This window comes from Agelaius phoeniceus, chromosome 27, assembly GCF_051311805.1.
Source record: "Agelaius phoeniceus isolate bAgePho1 chromosome 27, bAgePho1.hap1, whole genome shotgun sequence".
Taxonomy (NCBI): domain Eukaryota; kingdom Metazoa; phylum Chordata; class Aves; order Passeriformes; family Icteridae; genus Agelaius; species Agelaius phoeniceus.
Genome location: NC_135291.1, coordinates 3166730 through 3185991, shown reverse-complemented (window position 1 = coordinate 3185991; position 19262 = coordinate 3166730). Strand labels below are relative to the sequence as shown.

The window sequence follows — 19262 nt, the reverse complement described above, 5'->3', positions numbered from 1 at the left end:
TCCTGCCGACTTTGTCAGCTTTATAAAGCAGCCGTGAGCTCCGGGCTCCTGAGTGCCGGACGCTCCAAGGGCCTCGGCAGCGCCAGGACGCTCCAGACTGGGACAGCCAGGCAGGGCAGGAGGAATCACTGCCCCTTTCCCCTCCCTGCTGCTCCATCTCCCAGCCCAGCATCGCTGCAGGACAGCCTCACTGCCAACGCCATCCTGCCAGGGATGGACTGGGGGGATCTCCTTCCCCTTCCCTCTGGCATGGAGGCAAATCCCATCTTCTCCTTGTCCACCCTCCTTCTTCTCCTCATTCTGTCCTACATCCATCTATGTTCCTTTCCCATCTCCTTCCTCCCTTGTTCCTTCTTGTTCCTTCCTCTCCTCCTGCCTTTTCCTTTTCCCTTCTCCCTGTCTCTTCCTCTCCTTGTCCTTCCTCCCTCACGCACTGAGCTGCGGACAGAGACCAGGGAGAACAAATCCCTGCCACAGAACCTCGTGGAAGAGGCCATTTGGAACAGCTCCACGGCGCAGGAATCCAATGGGGAGGAAAAGCCCCAAGATCCCACACGAGGAGGGGCTGCCAACCCAGCCTGGGGAGCTGTGAGGAGGTAAAAGCCTCCCTGTGCCGGGAAGGGTGTGGGGATTGTGAGAAGAGCTTCAGGCAGAGCTCAGCCTATTCCTGGTGCCTCCAAAAACGGCGGTGCCAGATGCAGAGATCCATGGGGATGCAGAGATCCCCCTGCAGATCCATGGGGATGCAGAGATCCCCCTGCAGCCCCCAGAGCAGCCACGCTGGAGCACGGAGGATATCCCGCCGAGGCTCGGTGGGAGTGTGGGCAGGGTCTGCTGCCGGAATCGGCAGAGGGGGATCTTCCCGTGGAGACCGAGCCGGAGCGTGGGCAGCCCCCACATGGCTTATGGCGGCTGATCCGGCAGCTCCCGGCAGAGAAAAGGCAGGTGGGAGACCCCGGCAGCAGCAGCGGCGGTGCCCAGCGCAGCTGGCACGGGCAGGGCAGCCGGGGATGGGATGGCTGGGACCCGCCCTCGGTGCGGTCGGCGCGGTGACCTCGGCCCACGCGGCAGGACAGAGCAACCCCCATCTTCCCCAGCATGGCCGGCAGAGCGGCCGCGGGCCGGGCAGTGGGAGCAGGGCACACAAATTCACCGCCAGCGCCGGGGCAGGTGGAGCTGCCCTGGGCAGTGAGCCCGCACCTGGGATGGAAACCGGGGCAGGCGGAGCTGAGGCGGGCAGCGAGCCGGGACCCGGGACAGGCGCCTCGGCTGCGAACGGAGGGGGCAAGAGCTGCAGAGGATCCCACTCTCTTTCTGACTTTTCCTCTTGTTCCCCTCCCTTTCATTTCCCCTTGTTCTCTTCCTGTTTTGTCTCGGGTGTTTCTCATGCTTTAAAGATTTTTATTCTCCTAAAATCTCCTGTCTAACCTATGGCATATTCTCTTTCTTCTAGATTAAATGGGTTTTTTTACAAATAAATCCAGAGCCTAACAAATCTAAACTTCTGCTTGGATGCTTTGAAATGGTCGACGAGCTAACTCACGACCTCCTAATGTTGCTTTTCTCATCACCTTTTTATTTATCCTTTGGCAAATTAAGCATCTTTCAGTAACTTGCTTTGCTACTCCAAAAATCCCAGTGAACCCATAGTTCCTTAGAAAATGATCACACAAAGCTTGAGTACCCCAGTGGGTTTTCTGATGCATGTCTTCTAATATTTTCCTAGTAAGCACATTTTTTTAAATAATTGTCTTCCATCAAGAAGTTTCCATTTCCCTGATTTATCTTGTTCACTTCCTGTCTTGTTTAATTCTTTTTTCTCGGCTTCCCTAAACTTTGGAATTTCCAGTTTTTCCTCGTTTGGAGTTAATATTAACATAACTCACTCAGCTCCACTTTCTGCTGCATCCTTGGCTTCGTCACCTGCCAAATTATTTCCTCTTATTTCTGGGGTCTTTCCCTTTTGGGGTTCCTTAATATGTACTATAGCTATCTCTTTTAGGTAATTTTAATGCCTCTAAAACCTCTGAAATAAGTTCCTCATGTACTAAACCTTTTCCTCTTGAATTAAGTAATCTTTTTCCTTTCCAAATTTTTAAAGGTATGTACTACGCTAAAGGCATACCTTCAATCAGTATATATGGTTCCTTTATTTTGTGTTAAATATTCTAGTGCTCTTTTTAAAGTATATAATTCACGAGTTTGAGCTTACTAGTTTAAGGTTAATTTCCCTTTTTCCATAGTTTGCATGTTGTTCCCATCAACTACTACATACCCTGTACTTTCTCCTTTTGCAAGGAGTTGTATCTCTGTTACCTAACATAACTCCCAAAGGGCTATTTTTTTTTCTTTTTTTTTCCCTGTAATCCAACTTACTGGTTTTCTGTCTCATTTTTCAAGATCTTATCTATTCATCATCTGCCTCTGTTTTTCACTTTCACTAACAACCTAAATACCACTTTTCTTTCAACTACACACTTAAAAATAAAAAACCTTTTTCTCACACTACTTTCAGTGCAATCCACCTCTCTCCAAGGAGATATAGTAAAGCTTAAAATACACAATCTACATTACATATACTTTCATTTGTCTACATTCACTCGCTTCTATTTCTCATTCACTTCCACACATTCTTTCACACGCTCAGGACACAAAGTGGATCCCTGTTGAGAGAGAATCGTGGTTCCCTGTGGCCCCCTCCCCTTGGCGTTGGCCTCTGGGTCTCAGTATCTCCCGGCCTCCTGGGAGGGCCCTGACTCTGCTGCCTCCGGTGCCCGTTCACCTGTGAGGCTGATTTGTGTCACTCACACTCTTCAGCTACGGCCCCCTCACAGGCCCGGGGGGACAATGGCCCGTTTGCAGTCACACACATGCTCTGTCGCAGCCCCCACCCACCCAAGGGACAATGGCTTATTTGTGGGTCACACACACCTCTTTCCACAGCCCCCCCTTCCCACCTGCCCGGGAAGCTGAGGCTGATTTTGTGTGTGACTCACTCTCACACACAAACAAGACAACAATAAGGTACCTTTTACTTTCACATCACCTATTACAAGTTTAGGTGTTTCTGGTCAGTCCAGGTGCTCCTGGTTATCCCTCAACCCAGCTGTGTTGGCCAACCCCAGATGCTCTTGGGTGTAGGAGTGTCAGGGGGTAGGACGGTCGGGACGGACGGAGACGAGAGATCTCTGCAGCCAGGCCCTGGAACTTGCGGTTTATTGCAAAGGGCCCGGGTGCAGGGCCCTGCTTGGAGCTGCCAGGCACAGCTCGGAGCAGGCCCGAGAGAAGAGAGGGGTAGAGAGGATGAGAGGTTGAGAGAGTAAAACATAAGAGAGCAAAAGCGTAAGAGAGTAAGGTTCCCATTACAACACAATAAATCTTCTTTTGTGTCGAATGTTCTATTTCTCAACAGCCAATCTAGTACAAGATGCACGTCCTATAGCATTTACATACAGCCTATAAGAATCATTACATTACCCCACTGTGTTACATTTTAAACCCTAAAAACTCCTCTTTGGACCCCTTCTGCCAAGCTGGCAGGATCTGCTCTGACCCTTGGATCTGTCTGCAAGCAGAGGGAATTGTTCCATCAAAAGGGGATTACCTTCAGTTGGGCCACACCATTGTTTTCCAGTTGTTCAGTAACTGAGGTATCTCAAAGGTTGCTTTGATTTCAATCTTGCTTATAGTTTCTATATTGTCAAAATCTTTTGCCAGACAATCATATTTATAAGGCTTTCCTGTTTCATCTTCCCCAACACTTGGGCATTTTTTTATTTCTCAATCCACCTGTGTTGTCCAATCCCAAATGCTCTTGAGCATATTCTCAATCCGGCAGAATTTTGCTTAACCCTGAATGCTCGTGGAATATTAATCACTCAACCCAGCAGTTTTTAATTCTGGATGATCTTGGGCACTCTTATCCCTCAACCCAGCAGGTTTTTAGGAGCCCCTTTTGTCCCATTTCCTAGTGGATTGGGCTAGGAAACTCCTCTGCTCCCTTCCTCCGAGGGGTCCAGCCCCTCTCTGAGACCCAGTCCCAGTTACCCCGGGGGATTCTCTCACTCCTTTTAACATTCACTTTGTCTCTTTACTGGCCACTTACCGCGGAAAGTCAGAAACGCAGCATGGGAGACTCCAGCACTCACTTGGCAGGTCTGGCACAACCAGCCCGCCTCTCATTCACTCACATTCATCCCCCCTGAGAAATACTTACCAATCCCTTTTCCTTCCCATGTTCTTCGTGCACATTACTACTCTTAGGGGGCCAATTGCCATGGTTGTAGGGAGCCTTTTTCCGTTGTCTTTGTTTTATTGTCTCCTTTTGTCCACCATAACCTGCGTCTGTCGGTCACCCCAGGGCAAACAGAGCGAGGCTGCCGAAGAGGGCAGGGGGCACCTTCCCCACTCTGACTCTCCTGAAGCACCGGCAGTGAGGTGTTGGTAACCATCCTCTGCTACCAAATTGTGAAAAACGCCAATCACTTGTTTTTAAAATTTTTAAGGTTTAATAGTAATAAAATGGTTATAAAAATAGTAATACAATTAGAGTAATAAAAATTTGGACAATTAGGATTTAGGACAATACAAGACAATGGAAACAAAGAGTTACAAACGGCTCGGGTACCTTTTCCTGGGCAAAGTAAGCCCAAAACAGGACACACGTTAATAGAGGATTAACTGTGAAAAACCATAGCCCATTGCATATTTGTACATCTCATACGTGATACATAAATTCCATTCCAACACAGGATTCTGTCTGGTCAGTGTCAGCTTCTTCCTCTTCATCCTGATGGCATCTTCAGAGCTGAGCAAGGCAGGAACAAGTTCATTTCTTCTGATAATTGAGCAATAAAATATTCTTCTCTGAAAGATTTAGGTGTCCTGTGTCTGCTATCTGGTGTGAGTCCTCATTCCTTTTTTAAAAAACTATCCCACATACATAGTTTCTATTTTAACATTATGTATAACCTAAAACTACATTTAACACACTACTTAAAAAAATTGTTACAGCATAACTTCCTAACATAACATGTATAATACTCATTTTAATGTTTGTGAAAAGCCAATCATAGACATTTTTCACACGGGCTCTGTCAGCAGCAGTGGAAAGAGCAGCCTAAGAGCAGCAGCTCCAATTGCCTTCCTCCAAAAACCTGAGAGAGGGACAGAAAACTGAGAGAGGGCCAGCAACTGCGCCCAGCCCCTACCCCCAGCCTGAATCCTCCGGCATCTCTGCACCCTTCCCCCGTCCCCCCCCTCCCCCGCTCCTGGGAAAACTCCCAAAAAAACAGAGGTCCCAAGCACCCAGCAATCAGCTCTCATCAGCAACTCAACCCTAACCCTAACCTTCTGACAGCTGCTAAGTTTTCTGCAAAATCATTCATTTCTCCAAGGACCCAAACCCAATCCTTAGAAGAAAATCTGGATCCTTCCATGTACAATCTGTATTTCCCGGGTGTTCCTTGCTCCTCGTCCCTGTGCTCAGGGTGCCCTCCCCAGCCCGTATCCCAGAGCCGGTCCCTGTCCTGCCGCAGTGTCCAAAGGCGCCCCCCGGCGGGCAGGGCCGGCAGCTCCACGGGGCCGGGCAGCGGCCGGGGCGTCCCGCAGCCTCCTGGGGGCCGGGGGCCACTGCCGGCCCTGCCCGGGGCTGGTGGGGTCAGGCAGCGCCCGGCGCTGAGCCCCGGCTGCCCCACAGCCCCGGCCCGGCCCCGCAGCTCCCCCCAGGCCCCCAGCCCGTGCTCCCGGTCCCGCACCTCTGCGCCCGCTGCTGCCGCTGCCCCCCACAGAGAAACCCCCTGAAACCCTGACCTCCTTGTTTTCCTCTCCTGGAAACCGGGGATACAAATGATCAGCTGGCAAATGTTGAGGATAAGACTCTGCTGAAAAACATCCCAGTCCTCAGTATTTTTCTCTTCCTTCTCTTTTCCATCATCCTTTTCCTTCCCACAAAGATTCCTTCTGCAGCTTTTTGCCTTAAGCATATTGCTGCACACTCCCCCTCACCCAGTCCCTTTGCAACACACCAACACCATCCATGACCTGTTCTCCAAATGCGAGGGGAATTTGGGGAGGTGGGAGTGGGGCAGCGCCAAGGCCGGGCCCCCCCGCTCTGTCCTGGCGGGAGCGGCTGCAGTGGGGACCGAGTGCGGGCGGGAGCGGCCAAGAGCCCAGCGCTGCCCCAGCCCGACCTGCCCCAGCTCCATCCCTGCCCCTGCCGTGGGATGCTGTGGGTCTGGGGGCAAGAGGGAGCCAGCAGCGGGTGCTGGGCCTGGGGCAGGAGGAGAAGGGAAGGAGAAGCAGAGTTGAGGAACAAAAGGGTCAAATGATGCACGTGGGAGGAGAAGGTGGGATTGTGCAGGAGAAGGAGGAATAGCAGGAGGAAGAGGAGTGTGAGGAAGAGTGGGGACACAGGAGGAGGAACAGGAAGAGGAAGCAGCACAAGGTTCCACCTCTCCCTGTATCTGCAGCCTCTGACCCCAGCCCCAGGAGCGTTGCCCCCCCCACATGCAGCAGGTGACAGGGGATTAGGATCCACAATTTTCCCGGGGGTGAATCTTGGTGTTTCTGAGCTTTCTTGGGCTAATTGTTGGTGCTTTGTTTTTTTGTGGGGGCTGAATCTTTATATTTGGAGGGGGCTTTTGCTGAATGTTGATGTTTTGGAAGTTATTGATCTGTGTCTTGATGTTTGGAGGACTTTTGTGCTGAATTGTGGTGTTTTGGAGGTTCTTAGAGACACAAGATGCCCAATGACCTAATGAGATGAACTTGGGCAAGGAGGAACTCCCAGTCCAAGGCACTCTCATCTTGTTTTTTTCTCCAAACCAGGATTTTTCATTCCTAGGGCGTGTCTGGATGGAGGAGGAGGAAAAGCCCTGGAGATTCCGCACGAGGAGGGGCTGCAAACCCAGCCCAGGGAGCTGCAGGGAGGAAAGAGCCCCCCCTGAGCCAGGAAGGCGGCCAGAGATCCAGCCAGAGCTCAGAGCTGGTGGAGAAGCCTCATGGCAGGGAGAAGCCCCACAAGTGCTTGGAATGTGGGAAGGGTTTTAGTCGGAGCTTAGATCTGATCCAGCACCAGGTGATCCACACTGGGGAGCAGCCCTATGAGTGTGAGGAATGTGGGAAGCGTTTCAGCTGGAGCTCCAGCTTGAGGCAGCACCAGGTCATCCACACTGGGGAAAAGCCCTTTGAGTGTGGGCAATGTGGGAAGAGCTTCAGGCAGAGGGGCCAGCTGATGCAACACAAGATGATCCACACTGGAGACCAGCCTTATGAGTGTGGGGAATGTGGGATGAGCTTCTGCCAGAAGGGGAGCCTGATGCAACACCACAGGATCCACACTGGGGGAAAGGCCTATGAGTGTGTGGAATGTGGGAAGAGCTTTAGATACAGCTCTGGCCTGAGGAAACATGAGAGGATCCACACTGGGGAAAAACCCTATGAGTGTGGGGAGTGTGGGAAGAGCTTCAGCATCAAGTGCCAGCTGACGGAACACCAGAAGATCCACACTGGGGAAAAGCCCTTTGAGTGTGGGGAATGTGGGAGGAGCTTCAGAGGAAGCTCAGCATTGATTCGGCACCAGGTCATCCACACGGGGGAACGGCCTTACACCTGCTTGGAATGTGGGAAGAGCTATGGGTGGCACTTTGACCTGAGAAAACACCAGGGCACCCACACTGGGGAGAGGCCCTACAAGTGTCCCCAATGTGGGAAGAGGTTTCACAGGAGCTCCGATCTTCTCAAACATCAGCGGAGTCACACCGAGGAGAGGCCCTTCCGCTGCCCCAACTGTGGGAAGGGCTTCAAGCAAAACTCCACCCTCACCCTGCACCGGCGCATCCACACCGGGGAGAGGCCCTACGAGTGTGGGGAGTGTGGGATGAGATTCTCATTGAGCTCAACTTTCACCCGACACCAACGGAGGCGCCACTAAGGGAAGCCCTGTGAGTGCCCCGAGTGTGGGAAGAGCTTTGTGCGCTGCTCCAGCTCCATCCCCCATGAGAGGATCCGCATCGGATGATCCCCAGTGACCCCCGTTGGGCAGAGCCCTGATGATCCGTGGTCCTGGTGATCCAAGTTGGAAGGCATCTGGCTGGGGGGCTCCACATCTTCCTGGTTCTCTGAGGGTACCTAGATAAACCCAGAGGCAGGAACCTCCATCAGGACGCAGGCCTACAATGGGAATTCCTTGGGAAGAGCAGATTTGTTGAATTTCAATCCCATAAAATCTTTTGCATTCAATCCTATCTTCTGGTGACATCAAGGAGTACTGAATGGTCCCTGAGGTATATTCTGGGTTGACTATTTGGTGCTTGTATCCCCAGTCTGTTCTGTTTATGCTGAATAATAAGTTTTACACCTTCAAGACCTGTCCTGAGAGTGAAGGGGTAGAGAAGCAGCATGCAGTTTATTTTCAGAAACTGCACTTGCTCCTCCACATTCCTGCTCTGGGACTGTGTTGTCTGCAGATGGACAGACAGCGGGACAGAGCTCTCCTTTGCTTTTAGTTAGTTTTAGCTAGCTGAACCAAACAAGTTCCTGAACTGTGGTGTTTTTTTCCCTTTTCTTTGGACATGTTTAAACCTGCTCTGGCCTGAACACCAGAAGAGCACAGGCAGCTCACACCTGTGGCCCACCGGGCCAGGCCTGGGCCGCGGCATTTCCAGCACCAGAGGGACTGATAAGGGACTGAGTGAGATGAGCTACAGCCCACAGAGGGACTTGGTGAGTTTGTCTCTCTTTTAGAGCAGCAAGAGGTTTTACTGTTTTGTTATCTTTATTGAAAATAAAAATATCCATTCCAGAATATGCAGTTGATCTTCCCAGTTATCACTTCATTGACACGGTATTCCACACGGTATTTCATGGTCCTTCAAAATAAACACTTGAACACCAACATAGGTATCTAATCTGTTAACAAATGTGTGTGGTAAGGCTAATTCAATTTCTTCTAAGGTCTTTGCTGCTGGGGTCAATTGCCTCTCATCAGTAGAGGAGGTGGTGCCTGACAGCAAATCATGCAATAGTTGCATCTGATGATTAGTTATGCCTAAATATGATCTAATCCAACCTATTAAACCAACCAATATCTGTACATCAGTAGCAGTTTTAACATCAATGTCTAACTTCACAGGTTGAGGCATAACTTGAATGTTAGTCACTAACATACCAGTATTTCCAAGGCATGTGTTCCTGCACTTTCTCTGGGGCAATGATCAGACCAAAAGCTTTCAAATTTGTCACAGCACATTGTTTAAGAGCTGATAACTGTTGTTTGTTATCAGATGCCAACAAGATATCATCCATGTAATGATAACAGTAGCAGTTATTAAATTGCTCCTGCACTTTTGACAAGACCTGTGCCACAAACCATTGACAAATAGTTGGCGAATTTTTCATGTCTTGGGGAAGTACCCTCCATTGATATCTTTGATTGGGTTCAGGGTTCAGCATGATTATGGAAGGCACAGTAAAAGCACATTTTTCTTTGTCTTGCTCAGCCAATGGAATAGTGAAGAAACAATCTTTCAAACCAATGACAACCATTTGCCATTCCTGTGGAATCATTGTAGGTGTAGGAAGGCCTGGTTGTAAAGCTCCCATTGTTGCCATTACAGCATTTATCTGCCGTAAATCATGTAAAAGTCTCCATTTTCCCGATTTCTTTTTTATTACAAAAACAGGGGTATTCCAGGAATATTTCAATATTTCCTGCTTGAAATTGTTCTGTGACTAATTCTTGCAGGGCAGTAAGCTTTTCGCTAGAAAGGGGCCACTGGTCAACCCGGACAGGTTTATCTGTCAAGCATATCAAGGCTACAACTGGATGTTCATTGCCCTGCATCACAGTGGCCCCCATTAAAAATCCATAGTAATTTTGACACCCCATTGAGATAAACAATGTCATCCCCACAAACTTTGAGGAGCATCGGCAACATAGGGTCTGATGTTAGCTTGTTGGCCATCAGGATGTTTCACATTAATTACAATGGCTGACAGGCCACCTGTTGTAGCACCACCCAACCCCAGAAGTCCAAAACTTGCATGAGTGAGAGGCCACGATTGAGGCCAGCAAAGTCACGAGAGTATTGTGACATCTGTTCCAGTGTCAATCAAGGCTGTTACTGATATGATTCCTGGATGACATCCACTGGTGGTGAGGATACATGTCTTTTCTGGATGGTTCTCCGTAACTTTCTCAGCCCAGAACACTTGAGGTATCCCTGTTGATCCAAAACTTCCTGTGCCACGACTTCGGTCCACTGTATTCAGAACAGAACTCACAAAAGGTACAATTTGAGCAATGCAAGTTCCTTTCTGAATAGTGACAGGAGGGTCATCAATGGGTACCATAGCATGAATCTGTCCTAAATAATCAGCATCAATAAGTCCTAGATGCACATGAATACCTTTTAATTGTAGTACTTGATCTTCCCATCAAAAACGCACTCAATCCCTGTCCTATTCAACCATAGGCATCGAGGGGCACTTTGCACATTTCTTTTGTCAGAATGGTTACTGTGTCAGCGGTGGGTATATCAATCCCTGCAGACCCACTTGTTGCCCCTGAGTATTGTTCACAAATGTTTAGCTTTGCAGTGCTGGGGAGGCCCATATTTGCTGCTGTGGTTCTTGGGGTATTTGTTTTCCCACATGCCCCTTTGCGCTCTTCTTCCTGTTTCCCTGCAACAGCTGACCATTTGCATGATATTTACTCCTGCATTGTTTAGCATAGTGCCCAAATTTAGCAGAATGGTTGCACATAACGTTGCTGCTTGCATTTGATTTAGATGTTATTTTCTGGGTATTACACTGTGCCATTACTTGCCCTTGCTGTCCACAATTATAGCATTTCGATGAAGGTCTTAGAACTGCAGCAAGAGCTGCTATTTTATGCTCTACTGAACCAACTTTCGAGCAAGCAGTCATCATTTGAGGCAATGTGGGTTCCCCAGGTAAAGTGTCAATAATCTTTCTGCAGCCTGAGTTTGCATTTTCTTTAGCCAAATGTATACAGAATTTGTGTCGCAAAGATTCATCATCTACCTGTTTTTCAATGGCTGCAGCAAGCTCTTCCACAAATTGCAAAAATGCTTCTCTCATCCCTTGTTGTATAGTATCATATCTCTGTTTTGGAGCTGCCATTTCCATTGATTTAATTAAAGCACTCGTGCCAATTTGCTGAGCTTGTGCCAAAATTGAAGGATCCCACCTTGCCTGTGAATCTGGGTTAGCAAAAGGCCCAGTGCCCAGTAGGGCATCAACACCCACAGCATGATGAGGGTCGTGTTGAGGCAACTGCATATTTGTTACAGCTGTCTGCTCAGCCACTCGCCTCCAAGTTTCTTGAAATACACCGTATTGTACTGGCTGGAATGAAATAGTAGCAAGATGCATGATGTCATAAGGTGCAAGCATATCTGCATTAATTACACATATTAATTGCATTACCTCTGAGGAATTAATGCCATACTGAGCCACTTTGGATTGGAGATCTTGCACAACCTTCCAGGCAAGGACGTGATGACTGTCATCCTGCCCTCTTCCAGGAGCTGCTTTAAAACCTGGAAAAGCCATAGGGTTATCACAGGCAACATTTGCATTAGCACTGTTCTCCTGAGGTACTCTTGGAGCACCTAATCTTTCTATCATGTCCCAATTCTTTTCTTCAGCTGCTTTCTTCCTAACAAATTCCCCAAACTCCTGAGTGTCCAGGTTTAGAGCAAATTTGGGAGAGAATCCCCCAAAGGAGCTCCAGTAGGAAAGCAGATCCAATCTGCTCGTCTCCCCCCAACTGGTCTGGGAGAAAATACCTCCTTGGAGAAAGGTGGAAAAAACCTGTCTATTAAACAACAAAACCTTAACAATATCAAACAATAAAATCTCTTGCCACTCCAAAAGAAATGACAAACTGAGAAAGTCCCTCCCCGGGTTGCGGCTCAGCTCACTCTGTCTCTGATCAGTCCCTCCGGTGCTGGAAATGTTGCAGGCCAGGCCCGGCCTGGTGGGCCACAGATGCAGCTGCCCGTGCTCCCCTGGGTGTTCAGTCCAGAGCGGGTTTCAAGAGCTCCAAGGAAAAGGGAAAAAAACAAAAGTCCCCACAGTAGGGAACTTCTTTGCCTCAGCTAGCTAAAACTAACTAAAAGCAAAAGAGAGCTCTGTCCCACTGTCTGTCCATCCGCAGACAACAACAGTCCAGGGGCAGAAATGTGGAGGAGTGAGTACGGTGTCTGAAAAAAACCTGCTGCTTCTTCTCTCCCGCTGCTTCACTCTCTGGAACACTCTTAAAGGTGCAAAACTTATTATTCAACATAATATAAGGTGCAAAACTTATTATTCAACATAACATAATTGGGGATAAAAGCATCATATAGTCAACCCAGGACACTGAGGCTCTCAAGGAAGCCCAGTTACTTGATGTGGGGGCAAAGTCCATGGGGCAGTAGGGCTACAGCTATTAGAAGGTGAACTGTCAACAGTTCCCTGCCCCAACTCCGATGTTACTGCGGGCGACTCATCACTTGATTCGCTGTCGCTGTCACTGTCAGGTAACGGAGGACACGACCTTGGAGATTGTTCAGGCAGCTCAGAGGGGAGCGAGGGGGCAGATGGCTGGGCTAGAGCAGAGGGAAGCAGGGGGGCAGAAGACTGGGTTTCTCTCTCTGCTAAAGACATTTCAGCTACCTGGGGCAGTGGTGTGGTGTATACAGGCACCATCAGGAGCTGCTGCGCAGCTGTGACATAAAGAGGTTTAGGAGTCTGAGAAGGAGATACTATGGCAGTTTTCCCAGAAGCTTTGGCAGCCGTCCCAGAAGCTTTGGCATCCAGCCCAGAAGCTCTGGCAGCTTTCCTGGAAGCTTTGGTAGCCTGCCTGGTAACTTGCATGGCACCTGCACCTTCTTCAAGGATAGATTCACCAAGTTCCCCATCAGAGGCCCCCTCTGCCTCATCCCCTTCATCAGTTTCTGTTATCAACCCCGATTCTTCATCCACGTCCTGCTCTGTTTGTTCTCGCTCTGTTTTCCATTCCTTTAATGCCTCAAAAAGCCATCCCCAGGTAACAGCTAGATTGACAACAGTTTTATCTCCCACTCAGATGACTTCCCACAGTCTGTCCCCGACTTTTTCCCATGCTTTAACACTAAATGCTGTGTCAGGATCAGTGCCAAAATCCTGTGATTTAGCCCACAGCAATATACTACGAAGGGCATAGTCTGAAGTATTAATTCCCTTATTTCTTAACAAAACTTTCCATGTAGCCAAAACAGTCTCTTCTTCATTAGATAAATTATTTTCCATTATTACTAGTTGGTGGCTCACCTACTTCCAGATGTCTTGATAGGAGAAAATCAGGTCTGGGCTTCCCTGTGGCTTCCACCCGCCATTCTCAGCTGCACCAACGCCGCCTCCCCCACTATGTCCCAGTGAGTCATGGCTGCCAGTCTCTAGGAGCCCGTATGGGTCCAGATCAAGTATGTTCTTAAGGGTGTTGAATCACATCAGGGTCACCAGATGTCGCTTTCAAGGCAGTCATGATACAAGGCAGAGACCACAAGCAGTCTCAGATGGCAACTCTTTATTATCGAACATGGCTGACCTTTTATACACTTTCTAATTGTTTATACTTCTTCTACCCTAACTATTGGCCACCATAAATCAACATAACATCATTGGTAATAAGTTACAGTGACTTCAACTAACTTTCTAAAAATACTTCATCCAGCTGCAAAGTTCTCTTCTTATCTTTCTTCAATTCCTCACTTCTCTTGGTCTCCTTAGTTACAGCCTTGGAGAGAATCCTTATCAACTTCTTGCTTCTTACCTTTCTTCTCACTCCTTTAGCTAACAGGCCCGCTGTTGGCCCCTTCCACACAAAGGCATTTGCTATACCAGCCCCCACAGTAAGGTTCATTAGTAAGGGTTGCCCTATGCTGAAGGCACACAGGTGGTTACATGCCTCTATCATTTACAGCAGGGTGGGCTCCTCCTTAGACAAGGACTTCAGAAGTTTTTTACAATTCTCATTAGCATTTTCAGCAGCTAATTTTGAAAGCAACACCTGTCTGGCAATGTCATTCTCAATTTGTCTTTTAAGAGCTTGTTTCAAGCAGCCATTGAATTGCATATAAGGCTCCGCCAGTCCTTGCTTTACATAAGTAAATACTTTTTGGGGGGCTCACAGCATCAGGAACCTTTAAAAATGTGCTATGCACAGCTTCAGTAATACCCTCAAGGGCCTCACTAGGTTTCCCCAACAGGGTCTGAGTGGCTTCCTTCTCCGGCCAGGTGGTCAGTCATGAGGGCTGCAATATTCAGGTTTGCATGTCCCACAAATTTCACAAACAAAGCTTCTAACCCCTTTTTCCACTGAGTGTCTGTGGAGGCCGGTGGGCCTACAGAACAAAGGCCATTATAGGCCTTTGGACAGACAGACAGAAAGACCCCAAGTTGGAGAAATCTCCCCTGTTCAGGGCAATTGAGCAGACCCTCTTCCAGGATGCTTTGTTGTATATGCAAATGTACCCAGTTCTACTTCCCTGGTTGGACTGTTGGCCTCTCCCTCCCTTTTTCCTTATATTTATGTCCTTGAATGTTCTCCCTTCCCTGCTTATCCATTGGCCCCATATTGCCTCAGTGTCCCACCCTCTTTACCCTATTGGTTGCCACCCCTCATCTCCCCTCTTTACTGCCCTGAGCCCTCAGCCCATTGGCCCTGATGCTCTGTTCCGCCCCCCCCATGTCCCCTGTATTTAAACCCAGACCTTCCACTGTTCTTTTTGTCTTTGTCCCTAGACCCCTTTGTGCGTGGCTGGAATAAACCTCCTTCTCTGGCGTCCGTACAAAGACCCTTCCCATTTCTTTGTCGTTGTTGATTCTACAAGAGAAGTGTGTGCTGCAGTGATTGTGTGTGTGTGTGTGTGTGTGTGTGTGTGTGCCTGTGCCACCGAGCAGCTTCATTACTGGAGACACTTCTGGAAGGTCACGGCTCCGCTGCCTCTCTCTCCACCACCAACGGGCTTGTGGCTTGTGACAGCTGGCAGCCTGAACAGGGACCTGTTCGGAGCATTCCTGGAGGTGTCTTCAGTAGCTTTTTGGCTACTGAAGTTCAGCCATGTTCGGAGCAGCCAATTCCCAGAGGAGACTCCTAAGTTTTATTGGGGGAATCGCACAGGTGACCGGCGACATTCTTGAGGCGAGAAGATTGGTTGAAGCTGACAGACAACCTGGAGAGGTTTTGTTGACCCACTGTCATGTGAGTACTATATTTGGGGGTCACCCTTTTTTTTCTTTCCTTTGCCTTCTTTTCCTCTTGGATGTTGGGAGAAAGTGTGGGGATGGGAGCCAAACTGATCCACCTACACAGGGAAGTTTATACCCAAGTTAGAGGAATCCTTGTTGGAGAAAATTTTCATTTTTCAAAGGGAGATTTAAAATGTTTTATTCATTGATTGTTCAAGTATTTTCCTGATGTTATGAGGGAATTCATTCTAATGAGTTCTGGGACCATATAGGATAAAGGTTCTATGTTCTTTGAGTTAAAGGGGATCTTTCAGTGGGGAAATTTCATCCTTTGGCCTTATTGCTAAGTCTGTAGAAAATGTTGGGAAACATTCGGGACCCCAGTTTAACACCCCTTCTCCCCGTTCCTCCCCTCACATCCCTAAACTCTCTTCCCTGCCTCAGGGAGGATCGGGAGATGGATCCTGCCAGCAGGCACAGGGTTGCTACCGTCACCCTGACATCTCCCAGTGTCCTCTGTCCCCTCTCCAGGGCAGCACTGGCCATGCTGCCTTGGGCTCTCTCCTAACCCTCTTACCAATGCCCATGTACCCAGTTCTACCACCCCCAGTTGTTCTCCCAGATGGTGCCAGGAATGTGGCCAGCCCCGCCATCTTGTCTTCTCCCTCTCCAAGTTTTTCTGCCCTTTCTCCACAAAATGGTGCTGACCCCACAAAGGCGATGGCCATTTTGTCACCTCCCTGTTCTGCCAAAAACGACACCTCTGACCCTCCTCCCACTTTCTCTATTCCTGTAATCGCGCCCTGCCCCTCCCTTCTGTGTCAGGAAGTGTGTCCATGTTGGGACTTCCCCTCTCTATTGGGAATCCCCTCCCCATTGTGCACACCAACCCTACCCCTTCCTCTCTTGACTCCTCCTGATGGTCCCTCCCATTCCCATTCCCACAACATTGGAGCCAGAAGTGGTGATGACAGCGACCAGAAGGAGCCCATATTGGCTTCCACAGCTGCCCAAAAACAGGCAGATTCTGGCTGCCCTAAGAGGCTCCATGCAGTCATCAAGTGCCCTCCATCCTCCTCGGAGGATGAAAATAGGGATTCTGCAGACCCGGATTCCAGTCCTGAGTCTGAGGATCACTGGGCCAAGCTGCAGAGGGAAGCCACTGGGAGGGCTCAGAGCTCACCTGTGGGCTTGCCAATTATATGTAAACACAGCAGAAGGGTGACTGCAATCAATTCCTGGGAGCCGATCCCCTATGGGGAATTGAAGGAGCTCTGCAAAGTGGCTAAGGAATATGGTTGGGGGTTGCATTTCTTAAAAAACTTTCTGGAAGCCACCTTCTCTGACCGTGTCTTGGTCGTGCATGAAAATAAAAATATCATGAATTGCCTACTCTCCCTGTGTCACAATCTATCCTTACGAATGGGTTTTGTGATTGTTCGTGGATTTGATCTCAGGGTGCAAAAAACCGACATGGCACAGGGGGGTTTGCAGTGATAATCAAAACAAATGCACCTTTATTGAATAACCAAATGCATTGGGGAGGAATTGGGGAAAAAAGGGAAAAATAAGGAAAAGAGGGAGGAAGAGAAAGGAAGGTATATAGCTACCAAGCATAGAACAGCCAAGTCCTTTGATGTCCAGCCAATGGAGTTCACCAGGTCACGTCTGGGGAGATCTTGAAATCTCTCGCTAACTCAGAGGTTTTTATTATGATAACTCTATTGAAAATTGTGAGGGAGGGGAGGAAACAGATACAATAAAGAATAGATGTAACAGGTAGTCCATGTTCTCAGCAGTAAACGAGAGCCATTGTCTTCTTGGTCCAGCGGTCACAACCTGCAGGCAAACATCTCGCTTTGGTCAGCTTGCCTCCCCCACACACCTGCCCCGGGCTGGGGGTTTCAGTCCCAGTCCTTGGAAGGAGCAGAGGGGCCTTTTCACATGGGGGTTTCATGTCTCACTCCTTGATGGAGAGGCTCCTTACATCTCAGTCTGTCTGTCACGGTGGTTGTAAAACAGGTGAGGGTCTTCTGTGGGGGGACCACCCAAGACTCAGAAGAAGTCCAGCCAGGCCGAGAGGTGGGACAGCTTCCAAGGCTATTGCTGCAAAAAGGCAAGATGCCCCCTTCTTCTTTCATTGGGCTCAGTGCAGCATACAGCAAACAACACCTGTGAACAATAGCTTAGCACTGTGCTCAGGTCTCGGAACCGTTGGCACGTAACTTTCTCCAACAGGGCCAGAAACTTCAGACAAGGGTCTTTTCTTCAGTGGTCCCCAATGACGATCGTGAGGCAGATGAGAGAAACTTTGGACAGAGTCTCACACCCCGGTCGAGTACATGCTGTGGGAGAGGCAGTAAAAAAGGCATCTCAAATCACTGGCGGACACATATTCAAAAGATGCCAACAAACCAAATTTAACCCTTGAATAAATGGCAAGAGAAGGTGACTTCCAGAAGCCACAAGACCAAGCAAAGGACTTACAAGAAGCTGCACTCAGTGGCATCACCACTGCTGCAAAGACATCCCTGCTCCTCACTCTCGACGACACCCTACATACACAGAGCTTCACTAACATTAAACAAGGGCAAGTGAAATTTTCATGACATTTGTAGACAGACTTAAAGTTGCACTTGAGTGACAAATAGAAGGCCCAGAGGCCAAGAAGGAAGTGCTAAATAAAATGGCCTTGGCAAAGGCAAACAATGAGTGCAAAACAATATTAAGACCCAGAACCTACAATCAACCAGATGGACGAGGCCTGCACCAAATTATCTTCCACTGAACACACCGTGGCAAGGGCAATCTCTAAGGGAGAGGGCCTTTTTAACATCCCAAGACGCTGCAAAATGTTTTAATTGTGGGGAACTGGGCCTTTTTTTGAAGGACTGTCCAGAATACAAAATGCCTAAAGACCAGCAGCCACCAAAGAGGTGCCATTCATCACACTGTATGGATTGCAACAGACATTCTAACAACTGTTCTCAGTTTTGTTATCACCAGTAAGCTCACCACCACCAGCAGCATTATCAGCCAAAAAACTTCCAACAGACTGCAGGGTGGCCCCGTGTGAAGACAGCATATGGAAAGCTGTTTCACTGTACCCTCCCCACTATTCTGGAGGTCCAATACGTGGGGAAATTCCCATGGAGCTCTTCATACTCCGAACAACAGACCAGAGTGACCAAGGCTTTCCAGCAAGTTCAGGTCAGGACCTGACACCAACTGGTGAGTGCTTTGTCTATACAATTTGATGACTCTGCTTTCTATCGTATTCCCACCAGAAAATATGGACCCCTAGAGGGCCTGAGGGATGTGCTGGTAATAGGTAATGTATTCATGGACCAAATGAAATACATATTATAGTGGAAGTACAAACTGTTGGGCCAACTGATGAAATCACAGTCACTTTCTGCTGCACAAAACCACCACACTTCCTGCACAGAGAGACTGTGATCGCCCAAGCCTTTTTATTGCCATTAAGCATAGACAATATCCCAGAGCACCCAATGGCATTCTGGGTTGAAATCATGGGCCAAGACAAGCCCCTTATAAAGTGCAGTCAGTTGAATAAAGGTAATGACATCCACCTACAAGGGATGGTGGACACAGGGGCCAATGTTACTATCATTACACAACCTCAATGGCCCCTGAACCAGGAGCTGACTCCTGTCACTGGAGTCACCTCAGTGATTGGAGGAGCTGCCATCTCCATGAGGAGCGAGCGTATTATCACAACAGAGGGACTGGAGGGCCAAACTGCCACCATCAGGCCATTTGTAGTCAGGGCACTCACCACCCTGTGGGCCAGGGACCTGTTGTCCCAGTGGGGAGCTTGACTTGATATTCCACCTCTGTCCCGGGATTTCTATTTGGGGCCACTGCAGAGTGCACCACCCCACCATCACCTGGAAGACTGACGCCCCACCATGGGTGGATCAGTGGCCCCTCTCAACAGAGAAATTACATATCCTTGAGCTTCTTGTGGAAGAGCAGCTCTCCAAGGGCCACATTGTACC

General features: G+C 48.8%; 1 protein-coding gene across 1 annotated transcript in view; it reads left to right on the top strand.

Moving 5' to 3' along the window:
* The window catches only part of LOC129132012 (uncharacterized), a 292843-nt gene that overhangs the window by 174857 nt on the left and 98724 nt on the right, over window positions 1–19262 (top strand). The window contains 1 exon segment of the mRNA XM_077191087.1: window positions 7009–7863. Coding sequence (XP_077047202.1) covers window positions 7009–7863 — 855 coding nt within the window.